The sequence below is a fragment of the Crocodylus siamensis genome, chromosome 11, assembly GCF_052110815.1.
Source record: "Crocodylus siamensis isolate JL-2025a chromosome 11, ASM5211081v1, whole genome shotgun sequence".
NCBI classification, from domain to species: domain Eukaryota; kingdom Metazoa; phylum Chordata; order Crocodylia; family Crocodylidae; genus Crocodylus; species Crocodylus siamensis.
Genome location: NC_143405.1, coordinates 40,957,471 through 40,977,863, shown reverse-complemented (window position 1 = coordinate 40,977,863; position 20,393 = coordinate 40,957,471). Strand labels below are relative to the sequence as shown.

Genomic DNA, 20,393 nt, shown 5'->3' with positions numbered 1-20,393 from the left:
TGCATGTGCACCCTGAGATTGGCCGCTGTTGATACTGCTGCTGGTGCCTACAGGCAGTCACCAATTGCCCCCACTGGCGGTGTGTGCGGGTGGTTACTGATTGTTGCTTGCCACCCCCCAGCATCTGCGGGTGGTTGCAGTCGCTACCCTGCTACCAATGCTGCTGCCTACACAATGCATAGGGGGAGCATGGGGTGGGGGGCACGTGCCCCCCACCCCAAGATTGGCCCTTTCTGTCCAGGGCACCGGGGTGCCAAGAGAAGCGCTGGCAGCACTTCCGTTTGCTACCTGCGCTTCTGGGATGGGTGATCTGCCACTGGGGGACCCCACTAGGTTGGCGATCAACCACTGGTGCCCCCAGGCTAGGGACCAGGGCCAAAGTTATCCCACGTTTTGTGGAATAATCTTGTGGCTTCTGGCATGATAAAAGGAGAGATCACTCAGCTGACCGTGGGGCTGGTCACAGGTTATGGCCGGTTAACCAGGCCTGAAGCCCAACATGTGCCAGCGGCCCGCGTGGGTTTCACCCGGGGCTGCAGGACGGCGCTGTTGCCGTGCCCGGACCTGGCGCTTCAGGTGTGTGCGCTGCCATGACTGGCTCTGGGCCCGGGGCCGGTGACGCCCTGCCCAGCCCCGACCCGCGGCCTCCCCTGGCCCTGCGCTGCTCAGGGCGGGAGCGGCGGGCGGCGCCAGGCTGCGAGCCGAGCCGAGCCGAGCCGAGCCCGCGCGGGCAGGGCCGGCCCCGGCCGCCGCACAGCCAGGGAGCCCCCGGGCGGGCCGCCATCATGCCAGGTCAGTGGGCCGCTCCCCGCCCGCCGCCTCCTGAGGGGTGGCGCCCGGCCCCGCCTGCGGCTGCCCGGCTCGGGGGGCGCGCGCTGCCTGTCCCCGGTCGCGGCGCGTGGTCCGAGGCTCGGCCCGGGTGGGAGCTGGGCGCTGGCAGAGGCGGGAGCCGCCGGCCCGGAGCTGCGCGGCCCGGTTGGGCCTGTCCCGGGGCCCTGCCGGCGTGCCCCGGGAGCAAAGACTTGGTTCCTTCTGGTCCCAGACGCGGTCCCGGGGTTATCCGGGCGTGGGGGTGCCGGTCCCGGTCTGGCCCCTCCAGGGCGGCTCCTGCCTTCCCGTCCCGGCGCCGCCGACCCCGGCTTTCCGCTCGGAGCACTTGGCGTTGCGCATTTGTGTTTCTTTCCCCAGCCATCCGAGACATTGGGCTCCCCGTTTTCTTTTCTTTTTCTGATCCTAAAATTAGGCTCGGACCGAGTCCCTCCGGTCTTCCCTAGGGATGACTGCACAAGGTTTTGCCTGTGAGACAGTGTCAGGACCGGGGTCGTCAAGAGAGATTTTTCGGTAGAAAAATCACCGGGTTGCGAGGAATGGTGCATAGCCCAGTTACATGATTTACAGTTTGATAGTGTTATTTCGTGGATCAAGGAGGGCTTGCATTCCTTTACTAGAGGTGCTCATTCACTTATGGGGTGTATAAAAAAAACTTTTACTAACTGCAAAAACAGTCAGGCCACCTTAAGTGCAGAAACTTTAAAGATGGGATTAATTAGGTTGTGAGTCATAGCTTGCTTCTGAGTCATCATCAGATTTTATGTAAAACCAGTATTTATGTTGAAATTTGTAGAACGGAAGTACTGCATAACACAAAATATTTTTGTAAAGTAGATCCTGAATGCTAATTTGAACTGCTTTATACTGGCTTAAGATACTTTTTTTAAACTACACTCAAATCTGAATAATGAAACACCGTAGTCAGTCATACAGTCGGGCACAGCAGCATACAGGCCTTTGTCTGGCTGCATAGAGCAATACGTTCCACAGCTTCAGTCCTAACGTCTAGTCATGAGCATGAAGTGCTGTATAGCACTCATGTAATCCCACAGAAACCAGCCAGGAAGTGGCATGTATATATACAGAAGACTTCTGCAAGCCTGATTTTTATTGCTTAGCATAATTAGTCTTTTCAGCATATCTGTGCCAATCCAATCCGAGTCATTGACCCATTGAGGGTGCACATCAAAACACTTCCTGTTTCCTTGATGGGCTAAATAATCGTTGTGTCCTTGATAGGAGGGTTCTGGAACTGATAACACATACACATAGCACATTTAAGGATCAAATGCTTTTATATTTATGTGTAGTGCAGTTCCAACCAACTTTAATGTTTAAATTGTTATTTCAGGTAAAGATTCGTTAGTAGTTTTGCTGCAGAAAACTTAAATTACAATCTGTCAGTTGCTTGGCTGACAAATTTGGTAGTTTCAGACCAGTTGATGTGGACAGATGTCTACTAAAAAAAAAAAAAAAAAAAAAGCTCAGAAATCTAAGCAGAAAGGTCAAGGATTAAATGAGAACAAAAATTCACTTTTCATCCTTAGGCAGGATTTTTTCAGCTTTATCCTGAGGAAGAGTAGTGAAGGGCTTGCGTAGTTGTATGCTTATGGTTAACCACATGCCTTTAATTTCTAATTGCTTGTTTAACTCTGAAGAGATTATGTAACTTACTAAGCACTTTATTAGAGTCATAATTGGAGGAGATTTAGAATAAGTCTTTTAGGGAACATTAGGTATAGTGGTTATCATTAAAACCTAGTGAATTGGTGTTTGCATATTATTAAAGCGAAGGAAGATTTCTGAGTTATTTGGAGGCATATAATATGCACCTCATCTTATCTGCTTCTTCCAGGTGTGTTTCCCACTAGGTATCCTCTGTTGTTATGCCTTCATTCTCCTTAAACTCCTGTCTATTATTTTCTCTTCTGAAATGCTGCCTGTCATATTACACATTCATGACACTTCTGCCTTTTCCTCTCCCCAGTTCTCAGTGCCTGAACTATCTTTCCCACATAGTCTTCAGCTATCTGGTTATATACCTAAACTATCTGTGTCCATCCCTGCCTAATTTCTCCTTTATGTCATTTTGGCCTGTTGTTCATTTCTTATATGATCTTTCTTACTGACCTTAGCATCCTCATTTGTATCACCCATGGCTTGGACAATTGTCTTTGGATTGCCTACTACTGTGATCTATATGATAGCAGTGGCCTTGTCACGGTCTTGTAGATTTTATCTTTAGATGAACTGGTATCTTCCAATCCCAGAAACACTCCATTTACTTCCCTCCATCTTGTCTATGGTTTGTTTGTACTATTCTTAATTCACTCCTCTCTTTCTCCACTTCATTTCATGCTGGACCACAGATACTTAAAATTGTGCCAGATAACTATATACTGGCTGTCTTGTGCCACAGGTGTGCAGTCCTCATTATTGCCCCAGGCATACACTTTTTTTTTCCTTCCTGATATGTAGACTATGCATTTCAGCATGTGGCTTTACCTGTCCAAGTTGTTCTGCCTATTTTCTGCTTTCTCATCATCTGTGAACACATGCATCAAGGGACATCCTTTTGAATGGCCTTAATGAGTGTATGTAACAGGTGCATTTCCAAGTTGTGTTGTTGAACCTCTGTACATATCTGTACACAGACTTCTAGTAGTGCATTTGCACTCCAAGCTGACTTTTATAAAACAAAAAAGGTCAAGTTCTGGGATGTGATCAGTAGCATGCTGCAAAAGTTTGCCAAGAATGAAAGAGTTGTCATAGGAGTAGACCTTAATGGCCATATGGGAGGGATTGGGACATTTGTAGTTGCTACTAGGGGACACGTGATGAAGACGATACTATCAGGTGGTAGGAGTGAATTATTTTGCTATTGTGAATAACTTCTTCATTAAGAAAGATGGACATATTAAATCCTACACTGGAATGGGCATGTACAGAGGAGTCCAGAAGAATATGTGGGAAAAGAAGTTACCAGAATGGCACTATCAGGGAGAAGGGGAAGAGGAAGACTAAAGATGAGATGGAGAGGGATATGAAAGGGAAGGAGTTGGAAGAAAAAGGTACATATGATCGAAGCCAGTGGAGAGTCAGGATCCGCAATAGCAACCCTGTTTAGGCAGGACAAGCGAGGGAAGAAGACAAATCCTATGAAAGTGAAGGTACAGCGTGTGTCTGACTGACTATTTCCTGGTCTCATAATGACTTGGGGCAGGGGAAGAAGTAAAAGGACTGTAGGGCTATTTCTGGAGAGCATCTTACCAAACAGTACAGATTGGTAGTTATGGAAATATATGTATGCACACAGAGTAGTTAAAGAACAAATCAATCAAATAGTGGAACCTGTAAGAGAAAAACAGCCAAGAGTTCAAATACAGAGTTCTGAAAAGGTAAAGGAAGGAAAAAGTTACCGGCGAATTGCAGGAAGATATGTTTGAATGCATTAACAAATGCTCAAAAGAGGTTGTGGCATGTTTCACCAGGAGCCATGCATCCAGAGAAAGCTGTGGTGGTGATGCAATGAGAAACAGGCACTGGCCAGGAGAAAGAAGAAATCCAAAGTATGGCAGAAAGGCAGAGATTGAAAAGACTATGAGAAATTAAAATAGCTGAAAAGGAAGCCAAGAAAGGAATGTCAGAACCCAAGACCAAGCTTTGTAAGATTTGTATAATAGACAATAAACAAAGGAAGGTGAAAAAGATGTCTACTGACTGACTGACTGGTAAGGGATCAAGAGGGGAAATCAGAGAACTTGGGAAAGTGCAGTGCATAAGACAAGGAAGACAAGATACTGACAGAGCCAGGAATGATAAAGGACAAGTGGAACAATTATTTTGAGACTAATAACATATTTAATCAAATATAAGACAAGGTTTTTCCCGCCAATGAACATGGGGGTGGGGGAAGCCCCTAGTCTTACATTTGTATACAAGGAAACCTCACTAAATACATTGTCTGTCATTAAACTGCTGTCAAAAGCAGCATGTTCTCAGTAATGGAAACCAACTAAAAAGATGATTAAGGCAGCCAGCTGAGCATGACTATAAAATATGGCCTATGTGAGGCAAACATACTAATGAGAATGAATCTACCACAAGGCTAGACTAGTACAGCCCATCTGAATAAAATATATGGTAGTCAGGGCTGTCCCTGGGGGCAAATCAGGGCAACTGCCGTGGGCCCTGTGCTTTGCGGGGGCCCCACAGAACAGAGCAGAGCAGCAGCTCCTCATCCAGCTGCTCGCCACCCCCCTGCCGACGTGCCGTGGCAGCAGCAGCTTCAGATCCAGGACCCAGACTGGAGCAGGGGTGGGGCCCCGCATGGGCTGATTTGCCCTGGGCCCCGCACCCTGCTTGGGTCAGCTTTGGTGGTAGTGCCCATTGCACTGAGTCTCCCTCAGCACTAACTTTTTTTTCAAATCATGGTGAGCCTTTACATTGAATATATTTTAGCTGCTTCATTTCAGCCGATGAGCTGCACCTTTCTTTCCCATTTCCAATTATTCCTGTTTTTTTAAAACAGCCTTAAATATCTGGGAGACATCACCAAACGGCCCCAAAGAGCTTGCCCCAGATCCCTCCGTTGCCTCCTCTCTCAGCCTGTCACATATGATTAGTGTGGCCCCACTCTCTGAGATGGAGCCAGACCAGGTTGCTCTGTGCCTCATCTGCTTATACATTTTTGGAGGATCCCAGGACTTGTGACTAGGAAACCCAGTTCCAGTCTAAATTGTGGGGAGGGGCTAATTAGCACCCCTCCTTTGTGTGGGAGTACATGCATATACTGAGCAGTGCTGAGCTGTAGGGTCACCATGGCTTGAAATGCCGTTGTCACTGCGGGGGTCCAGCTGAATAAACTACACAGTAAACCATGAGACTTTTGGCTTTGGACTAACAGATTCAAGGGAAACCTCCAATAATTCTACATCTGGAGAATTATAACAAATTTATAAATTATCCATATATATAATCTAATTATTGGGGGTGTCATCTTATAATGAGGGTCATTTTCTATTTGAGCAAATATGCTAAGAACATGGAAGGGGCTTCCTGGGCCATCAGATCTGGTCCCCTGCATTCGCAGATATTTGTTAAGCAGAGGAATCCCTCAGATAGCCATTTCAAACTGTCACCTATAACAAGGAGGGACAAATTCTGACTCATGGGTGAAAGATAATCTAAGGCAGGGATGCAAAGTAATTCTGGTAAATCAAGCAGATTTTGGTCAAATGGATAGTTAAGAAAGAAGTAATGTATGCCTTTGAAATGAAAAATCAGTTGCAAGGCCAGATGGGTTATCAAGAGCAGCATAGAAAAGTTGGAGATGTGGAAATGTAGGTTTTCTCACCGATTTTTTTTTTTTTTTTTTTTTAACTCCCATGATTATAACCTTGATGTTACTATGCTTATGCACTGTCAATGACCTTGAGAGTGATACTGCCTGAAGTTTTGTACTCCTGGCAGGGTTACCAGTGTTGGCAAGGTTGAGAGCGAGGTTTCCAGATTAATAGCATTCTACAAATGAAAATAAGAGTCTTCAGTGGTGGAGCAAGCAAATGAGGCAAGAAAATTTCATGCTGGCTGCAGAGATAGATGAAGGCTGCAGCAGACTAGAAACCTTTGGTTGCTTAGGTTTTTGTAGACATTGCATAAAGGCTTCCGTCCTTTGAAGTACTGTGTGGTCGCTGATGTGCCATCAGCATCCCCATTAAAAGAAAACACATGCAGATGTCTTCCCTCAATAGCAAGTCATATGGCATCTTGCAGTGAGGGGAGACGGGGTGCAGGTGCTGGTAATTAGTGGAAGCTCCTTATAACCAACCTACATGAGCGTAACGTACTTGAAACTAAGAAAGGTGTGCAATTTGGCAGGTGCAATTATGATCGTATCGGAGGGGGCTAGAAAAAGTGGCCCAAAAGGTCTGTCTTATTTCACCCGACTGGAAGATGGTATCCAGTGGGAACTATATTTGCAACGCAAACCAAATCATGAAGTTTGCAACCTGGAATGTCCGTACTATAATGGACAATCCTAACAGTGACTGACAGGAGTGAAGGACCACATTTGTGGCCAGAGAACTTGTATGATTTGATAGACACATTTCTGCACTTAGTGAGACTAAACATGCAGAAAAGGGGTAGCTCACAGAGCATGGTGGAGGCTACATCTTTTGGGAAGAAGGAAAAGATGAAAAAGATAGACATATCCACAGCACTGGTTTTGCTATCAAGCAAGATTTTTCCTCAGGTGCCAGAATGTCCAGTTGGCATCAAAGAGAAGCTCATAACCTTTTGTGTTCAGGTGACCAACAGACAGCATACAATAGTCATCAGTGCATATGCCCTGACTCTTGATGGAGATGACAAAACAAAAGACTTTTATTCTGAACTTGACTAAATCCTGTCATCTGTCCCCAAACAAGTGGTGAGCCACAGAGTCCCAGCTGCATGCCATGTCAACACCTGCTTCACCCCCCTCTCTACTGCATGCCTGCACAGGCCCTCTTTACCCTTAGCACTTCTCTGCACTCCCTTTACACCACTATACTGTATGCTCCTCCACCCTATTGTACCATAGACTAGCATGCCCCAAGGCTCTCACCCAGCTTCCCGAGTTGTGCTGTGGGCACTGCTGTACCATCCTTGGGCAGGGTGAGGAAGCAAAACCCAAGGGAGAAAGGGGGGGCTGGAGACTCCAGCCACCATTGCAGTTGGAGCAATGTGGAGAGAATCTGTTGGGCATAGTTGTGGGGGCCACAGTTTTAACCTCTCACAGGCTTCGAGTTGCGCAGTCCTGCACTAAGGTACTGAGTGCTCTCATTTCATGTTTGTAGTAATGGGAGCTGAGGATCCCAGCATCTCAAAGGACATGCTCAGCTCCTCAAAATATAGTATCACAGGGGAAGAAGGATCTGCCAGTGTGAGCTATATAGTTCTGATGTCCTGTAAAACCCCTACAGCATGCAGGTTTGGAGAACAAAAACATCCTAGTAGTTCTGCTTATGTTCCCATAATAGAACAATTTTGCAAGAACACTGCCAAGGGGTACTTTGGAATCATCTCCTCCACCCCATCATGACCTCCTTCTTGCAGGCCATATAGAAGACAACAGTCTTACTCAGATGTGCAGGTAAAGGCATGATTGGATGCCACATGTGGGTGGCAGGAGGTGCAATTGTAGGATTGCACGTTAGATCCAATTGTGCCTTATTGCCAGTGTAGGGGGAACCCAATCCTGGGCTTCCCTTGCATCAGTAAGAAGCAGGCACCCATTGCTTTGCTGAGGAGGCTTCTAGCTGCGGGGACCCCCAAGAGGCTCTACAGGGCTCTGGGTCCCGGCTGTGCCTCAAGCGCAGAAATACAGCTGTTGTTGTTAGAAATATAATTGCCTGTTTTGAAAGAGGAATAGATATTTGCCACTGTGTGAAAAGTTATGGTGGAAATAATGTTTTGCCTGAAGGCTAAAAATTATGAGCATGATGCATAGTACGGGACTGTTGCTTCTTTTGTTAGTGTATAGCAACTGACATGCATTTTTTCCACATTTTAGGAGCTAGTGGAAACAAACACCTGATGATTTCTCTCTGATCTGCCTTAATTATATTTTTGGAAATGTACTTTAATTTCTTTTTTCCTCTTTGCCCAAGATTCAGATTCTAGCTAAAAATGTAACATGCATTGACTGTGTACATATGGCCTTCAGATGTTGGGGATGGCACAAGTTGTTGTCAGGGACCTGTTTGAAGTGTGTTGTGTGATCCCTGTGCACAAATCAGTAGCCTGAAATTAAGCTACTTTGTTTTCATCCCCATCGTTTATAGCAGTGGTGACCAGCTTATCCAAGCCCACAGGCTAGTTGAGTGGACTAGGGCCAGTCTATGGCCGTATTCTGGCACATGGGGCTCCACAGGGCAACAAAATTTATTAGGAGCCTGGGAGACAGAGGGTGAAGGAACTAGGGTTATTTAGCTTGGAGAAGAGAAGACAGGGGTATTCAATAACAGTCTTCAAATACCTGAAGTGTGATTATACTGCAGATAGAGATAGGATTTTCTCTATGACTGTAGGGGATAGAAGTAGGAGCAGCAGCCTCAAGCTGCAGTAGAGGAAATTTAGTTTGGAGCTAAGATCTGTTAAAGCAGTTCCTCTTTTCAAAATGTTGCTCACCCTTGTTCTAGTACAACCCCTGCATAAATGAATCATAGAAAGTAAGGGCTAGAAGGGACCTCAAAAGATTATTGAGTCCAATGCCCCCGCTGTGGGCAGGAATACTGCTGAGTCTGACCAGCAAGGTGTCTGACCAGTCTCCTCTTGAAGACTTACAAGGTTGGGGACTGCACCGCCTCCTTGGGAAGTCTTCGTCAGATTCTGGTCTCCCTTACCAAAAAGAAGTTTTTCCTGACGTCCACCCTGAAACCATCCTCTCACGGTTTATGGCTATTGCTTCTTGTCCTCCCCTGGGGCACCCTAGTGAACTGTGCACTTTTCTTAAACCATCCCAGACAGGTGCCTACCCAGCCTCCTCTTGAAAAATTCTGAGCCTAGGCATCTTGGTCCATTGTCCTAATATTCTTACAGGGTAGAAGTTCCTTCCTTGAGTTTCTTTCTTGGATCCAGTCTAAATCAGGTTTCACAGAATCAAATGAGTCGGAAGGGACCTAGACAGATCATTTAGTCCGACCCCTGCCATGGGCAGGAAGGAGCACTGGGGGTGGCAGGGGTCATAAGGAAATCAGAGTTCCCCCTGTTCCCTTAGCTCACCAGGACTCAGGTCCAGGCCTCTCACTCCCCACCCACAGCCCCTTGGTCCTTGCTGATGCCCTCATGCCCCACCCACAGCCCCCTGGCCCTGTTGGTGCCCCTCACTCCTCACCCCCAGTCTGCTGGGCCTGGCTGGTGCCACTCACTTCTCCCTCCAGCCCTGACCAGCCCTGCTGGTGCCCCTTGTCCTCTACCCATGTCCCCCTGCCTCCCCAGCCCTGATGGAGGGGGCCCCAATTGCCAGGGCTACAGCCAGGGACCTGGGTCCGCAACCCCCTGCCCCTTGCAGTAGTGCCCAAGCCCCAGCTGCCACCCCCAGAAGGCAGCAGCTGCTGCAGCCTGAGCAGGGAGCCCGGCTCCCCCTCCCCCATGGGCAGCATGGGGTTGTGCCCCTCACTGCTTCAGGGTGGGCAGGGGGCACCTCGCCAGGGCAGTGCAGGACTCACAGTGGCTGCAGCAATCTTACTCGCCTGACCCCACCCTGCTGCCAGGCTGTGGAGGCCCCAGGGGAGAGCAGCAGGGTGGGGAGCCAGAGCCTGCAGTGGACAGCCTGCCCCAACCCCACACACAGGTCTGGTGGGCACTGGTCCCTCCTGCCCCTTCGGGAGCATGCACAGTGATGGGGAGCCACCCCACCTGTCCTCCCCCTGGACGAGCTGCCCATGGCCTTGTTCCTCTCCCTGCTGAGGCCCTGTGGCCACATGTTGTGGCACCCTGCCCCAAGTCCCACGCACTACCCTGCTGGGCAGCAACCCCAGCCCAGCTCAATTCCCTCCCCCCCTTACTTGTGGAACCTATTATCCTAGCGGCCATGTGCCTGTACATGCAGGCACCCCCTCTTTCCGCTCCCCCCAGCCCCTTGCAGGCTGGAACTCTGCCAGCCGCCAGAGAGCTCTTTGCAAAGAGCAGAAGCCACATGTTTTTCTGTTCAAATTAAAAAATCTGTGCTTTTCTTGGGTAAAAGGGAAATGGAAATCCTGGCTCACTGGTTATAACAAAGAGGAAGTATACAAAAACAGAGCTTAGTCTATTAAACTTTTGATCGCTCAGGTTGGCCCCACTAATTTGATAGGGTCAGTCACATGAGTAAGGTTTAGAGCAGATGTTGCATAATTCGTAACAAGTAAGTACTAATTTCTCTTTCTGTGTATCTATAATTTAAAAATTGTTCATTTCTGCTGGGGAGAAGCATCAAAGCCTTCATGGACTAAGTAGTGAAACTGCTGTAAAGCTATTTAAAATAACTCAGGTAATGCCAAGATAATATTGTACCCTAAATTAATATTGCCTTCCAGCTGGGTTGCTGACCTACCTTCTAAACTTCCCTTGATGAAGGCTGTGGGTGCAGACAATTGAACCGTTCAAAAAATGTCACTGATTGAGAACTGTTTCACAATAATGTGAAGTACTGAGGCTTCACCCAAGGGGCGGGAGTTTGCCTGGTGGTGGTTGAATGGGGGAGTGCTTGCTCCCATGCTTTGGGAGTCCTACAGGGGTCTGAACTGTGGCTGGGGGCATTGTCACTTTTCTGCTTTCCCTTAAAATCATAGAAAATTAGGTCTAGAATGGATCTCAGGAGGTAATCTAGTCCAACCTCCTGCTCAAGGTAGGACCAGCCCCAATCAGATCATCCCAGCAAAGGCTTTGTCTAGCCAGGTCTTAAAAACCTCCAAGGGTGGAGATTCCACAACTGTTTCCTAAACACAAGTTTAATAAACTTCAGTAAGCCTACATATGACTGAATTCTGCAATGCACTTGCCTGACTTCGTGGTATGGTGAGTGGAGTGTTTGGATCCATGGGGCTGAGGGTCTACAACTGAGCTAGTTGTTAAAAGATAGGTTTCACTGAAAAGCAGTGCAAGGTTGTTTATTGATTTTAAAAGTGCCCACAAAAAGAGAAATAAAGGGGTTGGGGGGGTGCAGGAGAGTTTTGGTTTTATAGCAGAGTGGTCAGTTGCAGCAGCATGTGGGGGGTGGGGGATGAGGAGCAATGCAGTGTGGGATGCCTGGAGGACTGACCAGACATGCATCACAGAACATTTGGGGTCCACACACAACACTGAACTGGTTTACAGTGGAAAGGTTCAAAATAGTACTTGATTTTCCAGGTACACATTTTTTTAACCATTCTAAATGAACTTGAACCATTTTAACAGGGATGCATGTCTATCCGCTTAAGGCTTACGTTTAAACTATTAAACTATTATAAATGTTATATATAGGGACCTACCAAATTCCAAATTAACGATTTCACAATTTTCATGGAAACAGTAGATTTGGTAGGTCCCCCTTGAAAAAGCTTGATCCCCATGAAAAAGCAGGAAAATAGGGGGAAGGTAGGGAAAGGCAGCTGCAGAGGCGGGAAGCATGGGTGGGGGTTGTTACAGCGTATAGTGTTTAGTACCTGTAATAATAGGTTTTAACTCAATGTGCAGTAACCGGTGCTACTAAACAGTAGAACCAGTGCACTTTTTTTAGTAATGCTAATGTGTAGTAGACTAATTCTACTGCACATTAGCACGGCTTTTGCCATGATGTGCTAATGTGCAGTAGAATTAGTCTGCTGCGCATTAAGCATCACATGTAGACACACCCTGTTTCTCCCAGATTCATGCTTGTCACTCCTTGTGGGGAGTAAGTGGAGCTCAGTTGTGCCTCAGCAGGTGGATCCCATGGCCCTAGAAAACTTGGGGCCTGCATGGGGTTATTTCCTTTGTGGTATTTGTGGAGCTTTCCCAGAGGAATGGTGGGGGCAGAAAAACACTTTAAGAGACAGGAATGAGATCAGTCACTACTTCTGCATTATTCTTTTAATGACTAGGATTTAAATAAATCATGCCTATCTAGCATGTTTGAAATATTGTGCCCAATCCCAACCTAAAAAATAGAGGGATTTGCAAGGGCGTGTGGAGTGTGAGTAGGTAGAACAGTACTGGGAAACTGAGTAACAGGGAGCAAACTGCTAGGCCTGCGCAAATAGGGAAGTATTCGATTTGAATTTGGCTGATTTGGAGGACAGTGATTTGATTCAGATTGCTGTTCCGAAATTATTTGGCTGAATCTACTTCGGAAGATTTGGCGCTGAGTTGGAGAGATTTGTTAATTCGGCCATAGACCATAATGGGGAATCACTGAAATACCTGTAACTTTGTCATTTTTTGACAGATTTGGATGAAAACAGCAGGGATGGTAGCCCCTTCTGAGAGCATGAGGCAGACCTCAAGTTTCAAGGACAGAAGTGCAGGGTTTTCTGGGAAACTGCACCTCAAAGTGCTGACAAGCAAAACTTGTGACGTGTGATTTTGTATGTGTTAAGGCACAGCAGGGTGAAAACAGCAGGGATGGTAGACTACAACAGGGGGTCTTCCCAGGGCTCAGACAGAAACAGCTCACAAAAGGGACAGAAAGGCTGCAGACAGAAGCTTATATGCTGTTTCTTTGTCCCTCCCCCAGAGCACTGTGATTGGAAGGGGGCTCGGAAAGATCACAGTCATTGGCCAGCTATAGATGTCAGTCTTCCCCCTCCCCCCGCTCTCCCTCCCTCTTAGTTTCTGTTCCCCTGAAAGACTGCCTTCTGAATTTCCAAATCTTTTCCAAATCAATTCAGAGGGGGTTTTTTGGTCTCCTGATTCAATTCAGATTTGGTGATTCGGCCTCTGAATTGGGCTGAATCTTCTCTGAATCAAATTGGCAACCGAAGCTTTGTGCACCCCTACAAACTACCTCTATTTTAAAATGGTCTTTTTGACACACATCACAGACAAAAAACAAAGCAACCAAAATCCCTTCATAAATATGAGTCTGAGCCAGGGATAACATTGATCTCTGGCAAGGATAGTTCAGTCGCATTCAGAGAGTTCTGAGTTCTTGGAGGCAAAAGCGACTAGAAACACAATCTGAAACATCTTCTGTCTGCTTTATTTAGAGGAGGAGAAAGCAGAGCTCCTCTGGAGATCCCAGAGATGCTTACACCACATAATATAATCTACGCTGCACAAAATGTGGGATTTTCAAATGTCAGCAGAAAGCCCTAGCTGAGGATAGTGATTGTTTAGTGACTTACTGATAAGGACTCTGATGATAGGGAGTATTTTAGTCTGCTCAGAATGTGATCTTAACTTAAATGTGACCTTCCATTGACGTGACCTCGTTTGACAGGTAGATTCACTGTTAATACACTACTGCATATTGTCTATGTGGTAGATAGCAATCACTGAGAAAGGAGGAAAAAAAGAGGGATGAGATTACTTGGTGTTTCAGACTTCCTAATTTTTATTTAGCTTGTTGTTGTTAGCCATTATAGCAATTTTTGGTAGCGCTTTAGTTTAAATTTACTTATTTAAATTTACTTATTTATTTAGTTTAGATCTTTAGAATCTAGAGATGTCTATTGCAAACCTAATTGTTCCTGGGTATATAACTTCTGTGTCTCTGCCTCTATTGTGCCCTCTTGCAAAATAATCCTTTGAAGATGCAGAATCAGATGTGTCAGGCTCCAGTTCATTGGCCTCTCTTCATCTATTGTGCATGGCCATGCTGACAGGTATCTTATCTCCCTGGCCATGCCTAGGCCCTATGTACATCTAGCTGAGCTGAGTTGGAGTTCTCCAGTGAGGAGATCCATTTTTGATCCTGCCCTTTATAACCCGAAGTTTCCTTAAAACTTGAAAAAGTTTTATAACATTGAGTTAGGACAGCATTGTTAAATAAAAGCTATTCTGAGGTGCATAATTTGAAATGTAAGGATTAGAAATGCTTGGAGATTATAGTGTTTGTAGGGGGTTTTACTATATTGAACAAATAATAGTATAATGGAAATCCAGTTGTGTCTTTAGAATTATAAACCCTCTGTGATATGAATGAACCTTTGTGTGTTAATGGAAGTGACTGGCACTAGAAGAGCTGTTACTGAGTTATGATCTCACAGGGAGATTTTTCTGACTCTTTTCCAGTTCTTTTTAAATACTGCACTAGTGATAAAGAAGGAGATACAATACAAAGCCTATGATACAGAAATGTCAAGCACTATGCTTACACAAAGAGCAGCAGGTTAAAGCTTTCTGCAGAGGTTGCGTCTTAATCCTTAAATTAACTATATCGAGGTAGAGAAGCACTAAGGATAGGCAGAGTCATCTATTGGGCTGATAGCTCCAAAATACCAATTATATCTATCCATACAGTTTTACTACATCTGCAAACCATGGAATATGCTACACTGGGCAGGTCTGCTATGTTATACATGCAAGGTCTAGAATGAAGGGTTAGGTATATAGAAGACATTGGTAGAACCTACATTTGACCTCAGATCTGGCCCCAGGTAATCAGATTTGGCATCAGCAAGGTGAGAGGCAGGGTGTGATTTGTCACAATTAGCAGTGCAATGTATGTGTATCTGTATTTTAAAACATGGTCTGTCTTACACGCAAATAGCCTAAACTCTTTTTGGTTGAATTCTGTACTCTAAAAAGAGAGGACCTGAAAAACCCCTTAGTGGAAATGGTGCCAGAAGCAATGCAGCAAGTCTGGATTTGTAAATTTGCTGAGGTTTATAAATGACTTAATTTGCACTACGTTTTCTTTTTACCTGTAGTTTAATACACTTACAATGAGGGCATTTGTTGCTGCTAAAGGTTCCCTTTTTCTACACAAAGTATAAAGTAAAAGTCCTGACTGTTTGCCATAAAAGATTTCACAGTACTGAAGCAGAGATATTTTTCTTAGTGTCCTGATTTCATTTCAGTTTTAGGAATTTAAACTAGCCAAATTTTTCAGTCCTTGCATAAACCAAAGTCAGTGGTATTTGTATGTAAGTTTGTGTAGGTAAAAGCAATGAGTCAAGGCTGTAAGATTTGCATTCAGTCTTATTAAAACGTCCCAGCAGTTTTGATCGGCTATCACAGGCTTCATCACTTCCTGTCTTAAACTGTTATGTACTATTAGCCTCAGCTCCTAAGTAGCTGTCAAACACCAGACATTGTTGCATTTCAGTGGTGGGAGTAGTGAATAATGGATATACCATATCTCTTTGAAGCCAGTTATGTTTTAGCATTCTATGTGATCGAGAATATTTCTCTGCAAGATACTGAAAATTCACATTTAAAATTTTATCAAATAAGTTTAAACATTATAATTTGATTTAATATTCACAAATGATAGGAGATGTATTTTCTGCCTACACAAATCCAGCAGTTTTACACCTTTAAGACAAGCAGATGCAGAGATAAGACATCCATCAGTGCTTGCTACATTATAAATATTTTAGATCAGCATTTCCTAAAGCATGGAGGATGTTTTTTCAGGAGGGAGACGAGCAGTGCAGAAGAGTAGCCCTGGGTTTAGAGATAAATAATTTGAGATGGGTGATCTTTTAAGAACATACTGCAAGATTCTTACACAACAGAAAGGGCACAATTGATTGCATTTTCCTGACAAATGGCTCCACTCTCAGAAGTTGTGTTACGGAAACTATTCTGCTCTACCTTTTTTACTACCATGTAATTTGAAGATTAAAATTAAACATGGTTTTGCCATCTGATAATAATTGTTGTTTGTGTGGCATTCTGTTCCTAGATCAGTCATACTGTGATCGGCTACGACAGGACATGTACTTTCTTACAAGCAATGGCCGACTGAGTGAGCACCTGGTTGATAAAATTATTCTTCAGTTGAACAGAGTCTACCCCCAAATTCTCACTAATAAAGAAGCAGAAAAGGTAATTAAATGAGTTTTACTGCAGCATGTCTGGACATAGCATATTATTCTGGCTGCTACGCATAATTCAACAACTGGTAGATCTGCCACATACTAAACTCAGGAGACAAATTCCTAAATATTTGACCACTTGTCCCATTTTCTTTTTTTACTACCAAAAGTAGTAAAAGTTAAAAAGTAGTTAAAGTTTGCAGTCAGTGATGTGGTATTTGAGTGCCTCATGAGAACTAAGGAATTTATCCTGGTAGGATCCCTGCATGGTTAGAAAATATTATGATGTCCATTTTAGTGATGAGAAAACAAGGTATTGTCTTCAGTATTGGTTGTATAATTTTGATGAATGGTGTGATTTTTTTTTTTAAACCAGTTTGAACTCCTGGGTTAAATCAGAATAAGCCAGATTTAAATTGACTATCCCTGAATTTCTGTAGGTAAGTCAGTTTAAAAATAGATCTCTAGTTAAACCCGTGCAACTTAGAAGAGAGACCAGGCTTGAGACGCAGCCAAAATTTTCAAAAGTGCTTACTGGTTTTGGATGCAAAATCATTGAAGTCAGTACATAATAAGTGAAATGTGGATTTTAAAAGCCAGCAAATCAAATTGGTAAGTTTGTTCTTATTGGCTGTGTCTACGTGACTGTGCATATATGTGTTGCGGCGTCTCAGATGACCTTGAGATGATGCAGAAGGCACACCTGCATAAGAAAATGTGCAGCATGGATTCTAAATTTCATATTGGGGAATCCCGGTATTAAAAAAAATGTGCCGGAAAAAGGTTCCATGGGGTGCACTCTCAGAGCATGCCTGCAAGCAACTGGAGGTTGGGTCTTCAAAGGAGACACTCTGACAGCTGGCCCGAGCATCTCTATGGCTGCTGTGCTCCCCTGCTGCTCTAGCATGCTGCCTCAGCGTGCTGGAGAAAATAAAAGCAGGTCATGGCTCGCAGCAGCTGCAGGTGGCGGATCCTCGGGACGCTCATGGCCACAACAGGCAGAGCCCTCCAGTGGCACACAGCTCCAGCTGAGTCCCGGAAGTTGCACATGTGTGGGGTTGGTGGGGGATTGGAGTGTGGGGTTGGTGGGGGGTGGGGCCCCCTACCACATGCCCCCCCCCCATGCTGCACAGTCCCTGCTATCAGCAGGAGGAGGTGAGCCCTCAGGGCACTCATGGCCCATAGCAGGCAGAACCCCTTGGCAGCACATAACTCCTAACTGCACTGCCAGGAGCCCCACATGCTGGCACAGAACCAGACTAGTCTGGTGTGAAGGCGTCTACCAGCAGGCGGGGTTGGGCTAGCTCTGTGCTGCCACATCTACCTCTGGGACTCAGCTGGAGCCACATGCTGCCGGGGGACTCTGCCTGCCACAGGCCATGATCACCCTGAGGGCCCACCACCTGTTGCTGTGCTGCTGCTGCCACTGGTGGCAGGGGCTGTGCACCATGTGGGGTAAGGAGGGCATGTGGCTGGGCCCCCCCACACAAATCACCCCCACCTCACAAATCCCACACCCACCCATAAACCCCATACCCACACACTTCCAACATACCTCACATACTCCTACACCCACCCATATCCCTTTACACTTCCCCACCATAGATCCTACACCCACACACACCCCTACCACAAATCCTACCCCCTGCATGTTCAGCTGTTAAATGGGACAGGACCAGCTGGTGGGAGCTGTGGCCGCATGGGCAGCTGCCACACTGGAGCCCTTCCCTGTGCCAGCACCAGTGCCAGACACTTAGCCCTGGCCTGGTGGGAGGGGGCAATGTTCTGGTCCCAGGAACCACTTGGGGGATGTGATGGGCTGGGGAGGAGGGGTGGAGGTGGCAGCAGGAGTTGGCGATGGGTGGGGTGGGGATTGAGGTGGCAGTGTGGTTTATGTGTGTATGTGATGGGCTGGGGGTAGCAGCAGGGGTGTGAGAGAGAGGGAGAGATGGGGGGGGCGGCACTTAAGGTAAAAGCAGCTGCCAGAGCCGTGCTTGGAACCCCCCTTTCCTTCTAGACCACCCTGTGCAGGGGGAAACTGGCCTGAAAGGGAAGGGGCTTGCCCAGCCCCATTCCTGAGCCACTATCTTATGACAGTTAATTACTTTATTGTGCCCTAATTTTGGTGCACTTGTAGACTGTGATACTTTACTGCAGAGTTAATTAGTCTACTCATCAGGAAAGTGCATGGGTAGATGCACCCATTGGGCATGTCCCGACATGCATGGACTTTTGGTTCCCCAGGGATAAGAAGCAGTGTCCCCTGCTCTACTCTGACCATGCCTCCTGCAAGGGAGGGGGATGTTGATCTTATCTGCATCGTCTTGGGGTTGCAAAAAATTTCCAATGTATCATGCTGAGAGAAAGATCAGGAAGCACTGCCTTATCCCCTCTCCCTGCAGCACAGGCATACCTCAGCTTCCGCCGCCCTCCCCTCCCCACTTCCCCCATCTACAGAGTGGTCAGTCTGGCTCCTGTTTTGCCACATGCATGTTCTGTGCGAACAGCTTAGCCTTTTTTCCCAGTATGTGTGCTGGATGGGCACTTCAGCGCCCTCCCACTGCACTGCCTTGCCTCCAGGAGTGGAGGCAACAAATAGAAGATGGAGAAAGGAAGCAGAGCCCAAAGAAGCTGACTGCAATGGCAGGACTAGCAGCTACGTGGGAAGCTGGGAGCCCATGGGCTACATGCTGTTCCTTCATGGGCTTCCTGCTGGTTGGTCAGCTGTGATCTAGATCAGCATATTTCTTGTGGTAGCTAACATAAAGAGTGATTAGTTTTTGGAACCTTTATAAAACCTAAATGTCTGTGTACTTCCACCATTACATGTCCCCTGAAAAGGTTCCAGAGTACTCACAGCACTGGAGCACTAGGAGGGAGTGTTCAGGGAATCAAGGTGTTTCAGCACTGGTTCTTGGGCACCTAGGCATTTGGGCTGCAAAGTTCGCTGTCCAGGATGGGGTTAGAAATGGGAGCATCTCCTAAAACAAAGTGTGTATGCTAGTAAATATCACAGGGAATGTGTTCAGGCTTTTTTTTCATATCAATTTAGAGCAGTGAACAATAGAAATGAAGCACCTTGCATCATGTGCTTATCAATTCCAAATACCAAAGAGTTAATCATATAAGGACCATATATTGTTCTCAGTTGGAAATAATGGGCAGCTCTATTCCAGTTAAAAAAAAATGGATATAGTACTCAAGCAACACAGAAAGCAGGAGAGGAAGAAATGATTTTCCCTATGGTCTGAAAAAGTCCTGAACAGTAGTAGATCTCACAGAGAAGATGAAAATGCATTACACTTAACCTTAGCTAAAATCATTTTGATGTATGTCTATTTGGAAGGTATCTAGAAGTTTCCGTAGCCAAGATACAAATGTAGGTTGTGCTAGCAATACACTGAGGATCAATTCCTTACTTTGGAGGAGAATAATTTCAATAGAGCTGATCTTACATTCCTTCCACAGGCAGATATCTCACTGACACCTGTGGGGGTTTGGCAGTATAAGGAGTGAGGATTTCCCTGAAGGTGGATAATTGGGGTGGCCAGTTTTGTAAATACAGAATAGCAATAATATACTTTTCAGTGAGTTCAGGGGAAAATGGTTAGTTTCCCTACATGTGCACTTTCAGAAAAAAACAGATTGTAATTTACTGTGAAGTTCCTAAATGATTGAGCCTTCCTTTACCTGTGAAAATCTCACTCTGTAAATCAAGCCACCTTAGGTGATTATGTGGATCCAGTGGTCCAGATTCAGCACTGATTGACACTATTTTTTCTGCTATAATAACTCCACTCCTTTCAGTAATATGTATCCTAATTTGCTGAGGTTTGGGGATGGAGAAGTAGACACTCAAGGACAGATTTGCTATAACCCAAAACCTTGCAGAATTATTTAAAGTACACAATGGGCACATCCAAACGAGCACAGTCATGCAGTATGTGGTGCTGCAAACACATTTGCAGTGCCATATACCGCACAGTCCGGAGTTCTCCACGCTCCAAGGGCATGCTACCCAAGCAAGCACTGCTCCTTCTTTTTTTTTTCCCCCATGGTTTTTCTTTTTTTTGACGCCTGGATATCCAG

At 45.8% G+C, this 20,393-nt stretch overlaps 1 protein-coding gene across 5 annotated transcripts in view; it reads left to right on the top strand.

Annotated features, from left to right (window-relative positions):
* The window catches only part of CARD19 (caspase recruitment domain family member 19), an 82,031-nt gene that overhangs the window by 22,925 nt on the left and 38,713 nt on the right, over positions 1-20,393 (top strand). For 3 of the 5 annotated variants that reach the window (XM_090022109.1, XM_090022111.1, XM_090022112.1), the window contains one exon: positions 16,172-16,314. In XM_090022109.1, the coding sequence (XP_089878235.1) occupies positions 16,172-16,314 (143 nt within the window). Of the gene's footprint in view, positions 1-548; positions 793-16,171; positions 16,315-20,393 lie in introns of those variants that run through there. The other 2 variants (XM_090022107.1, XM_090022108.1) reach the window with 2 other exon arrangements.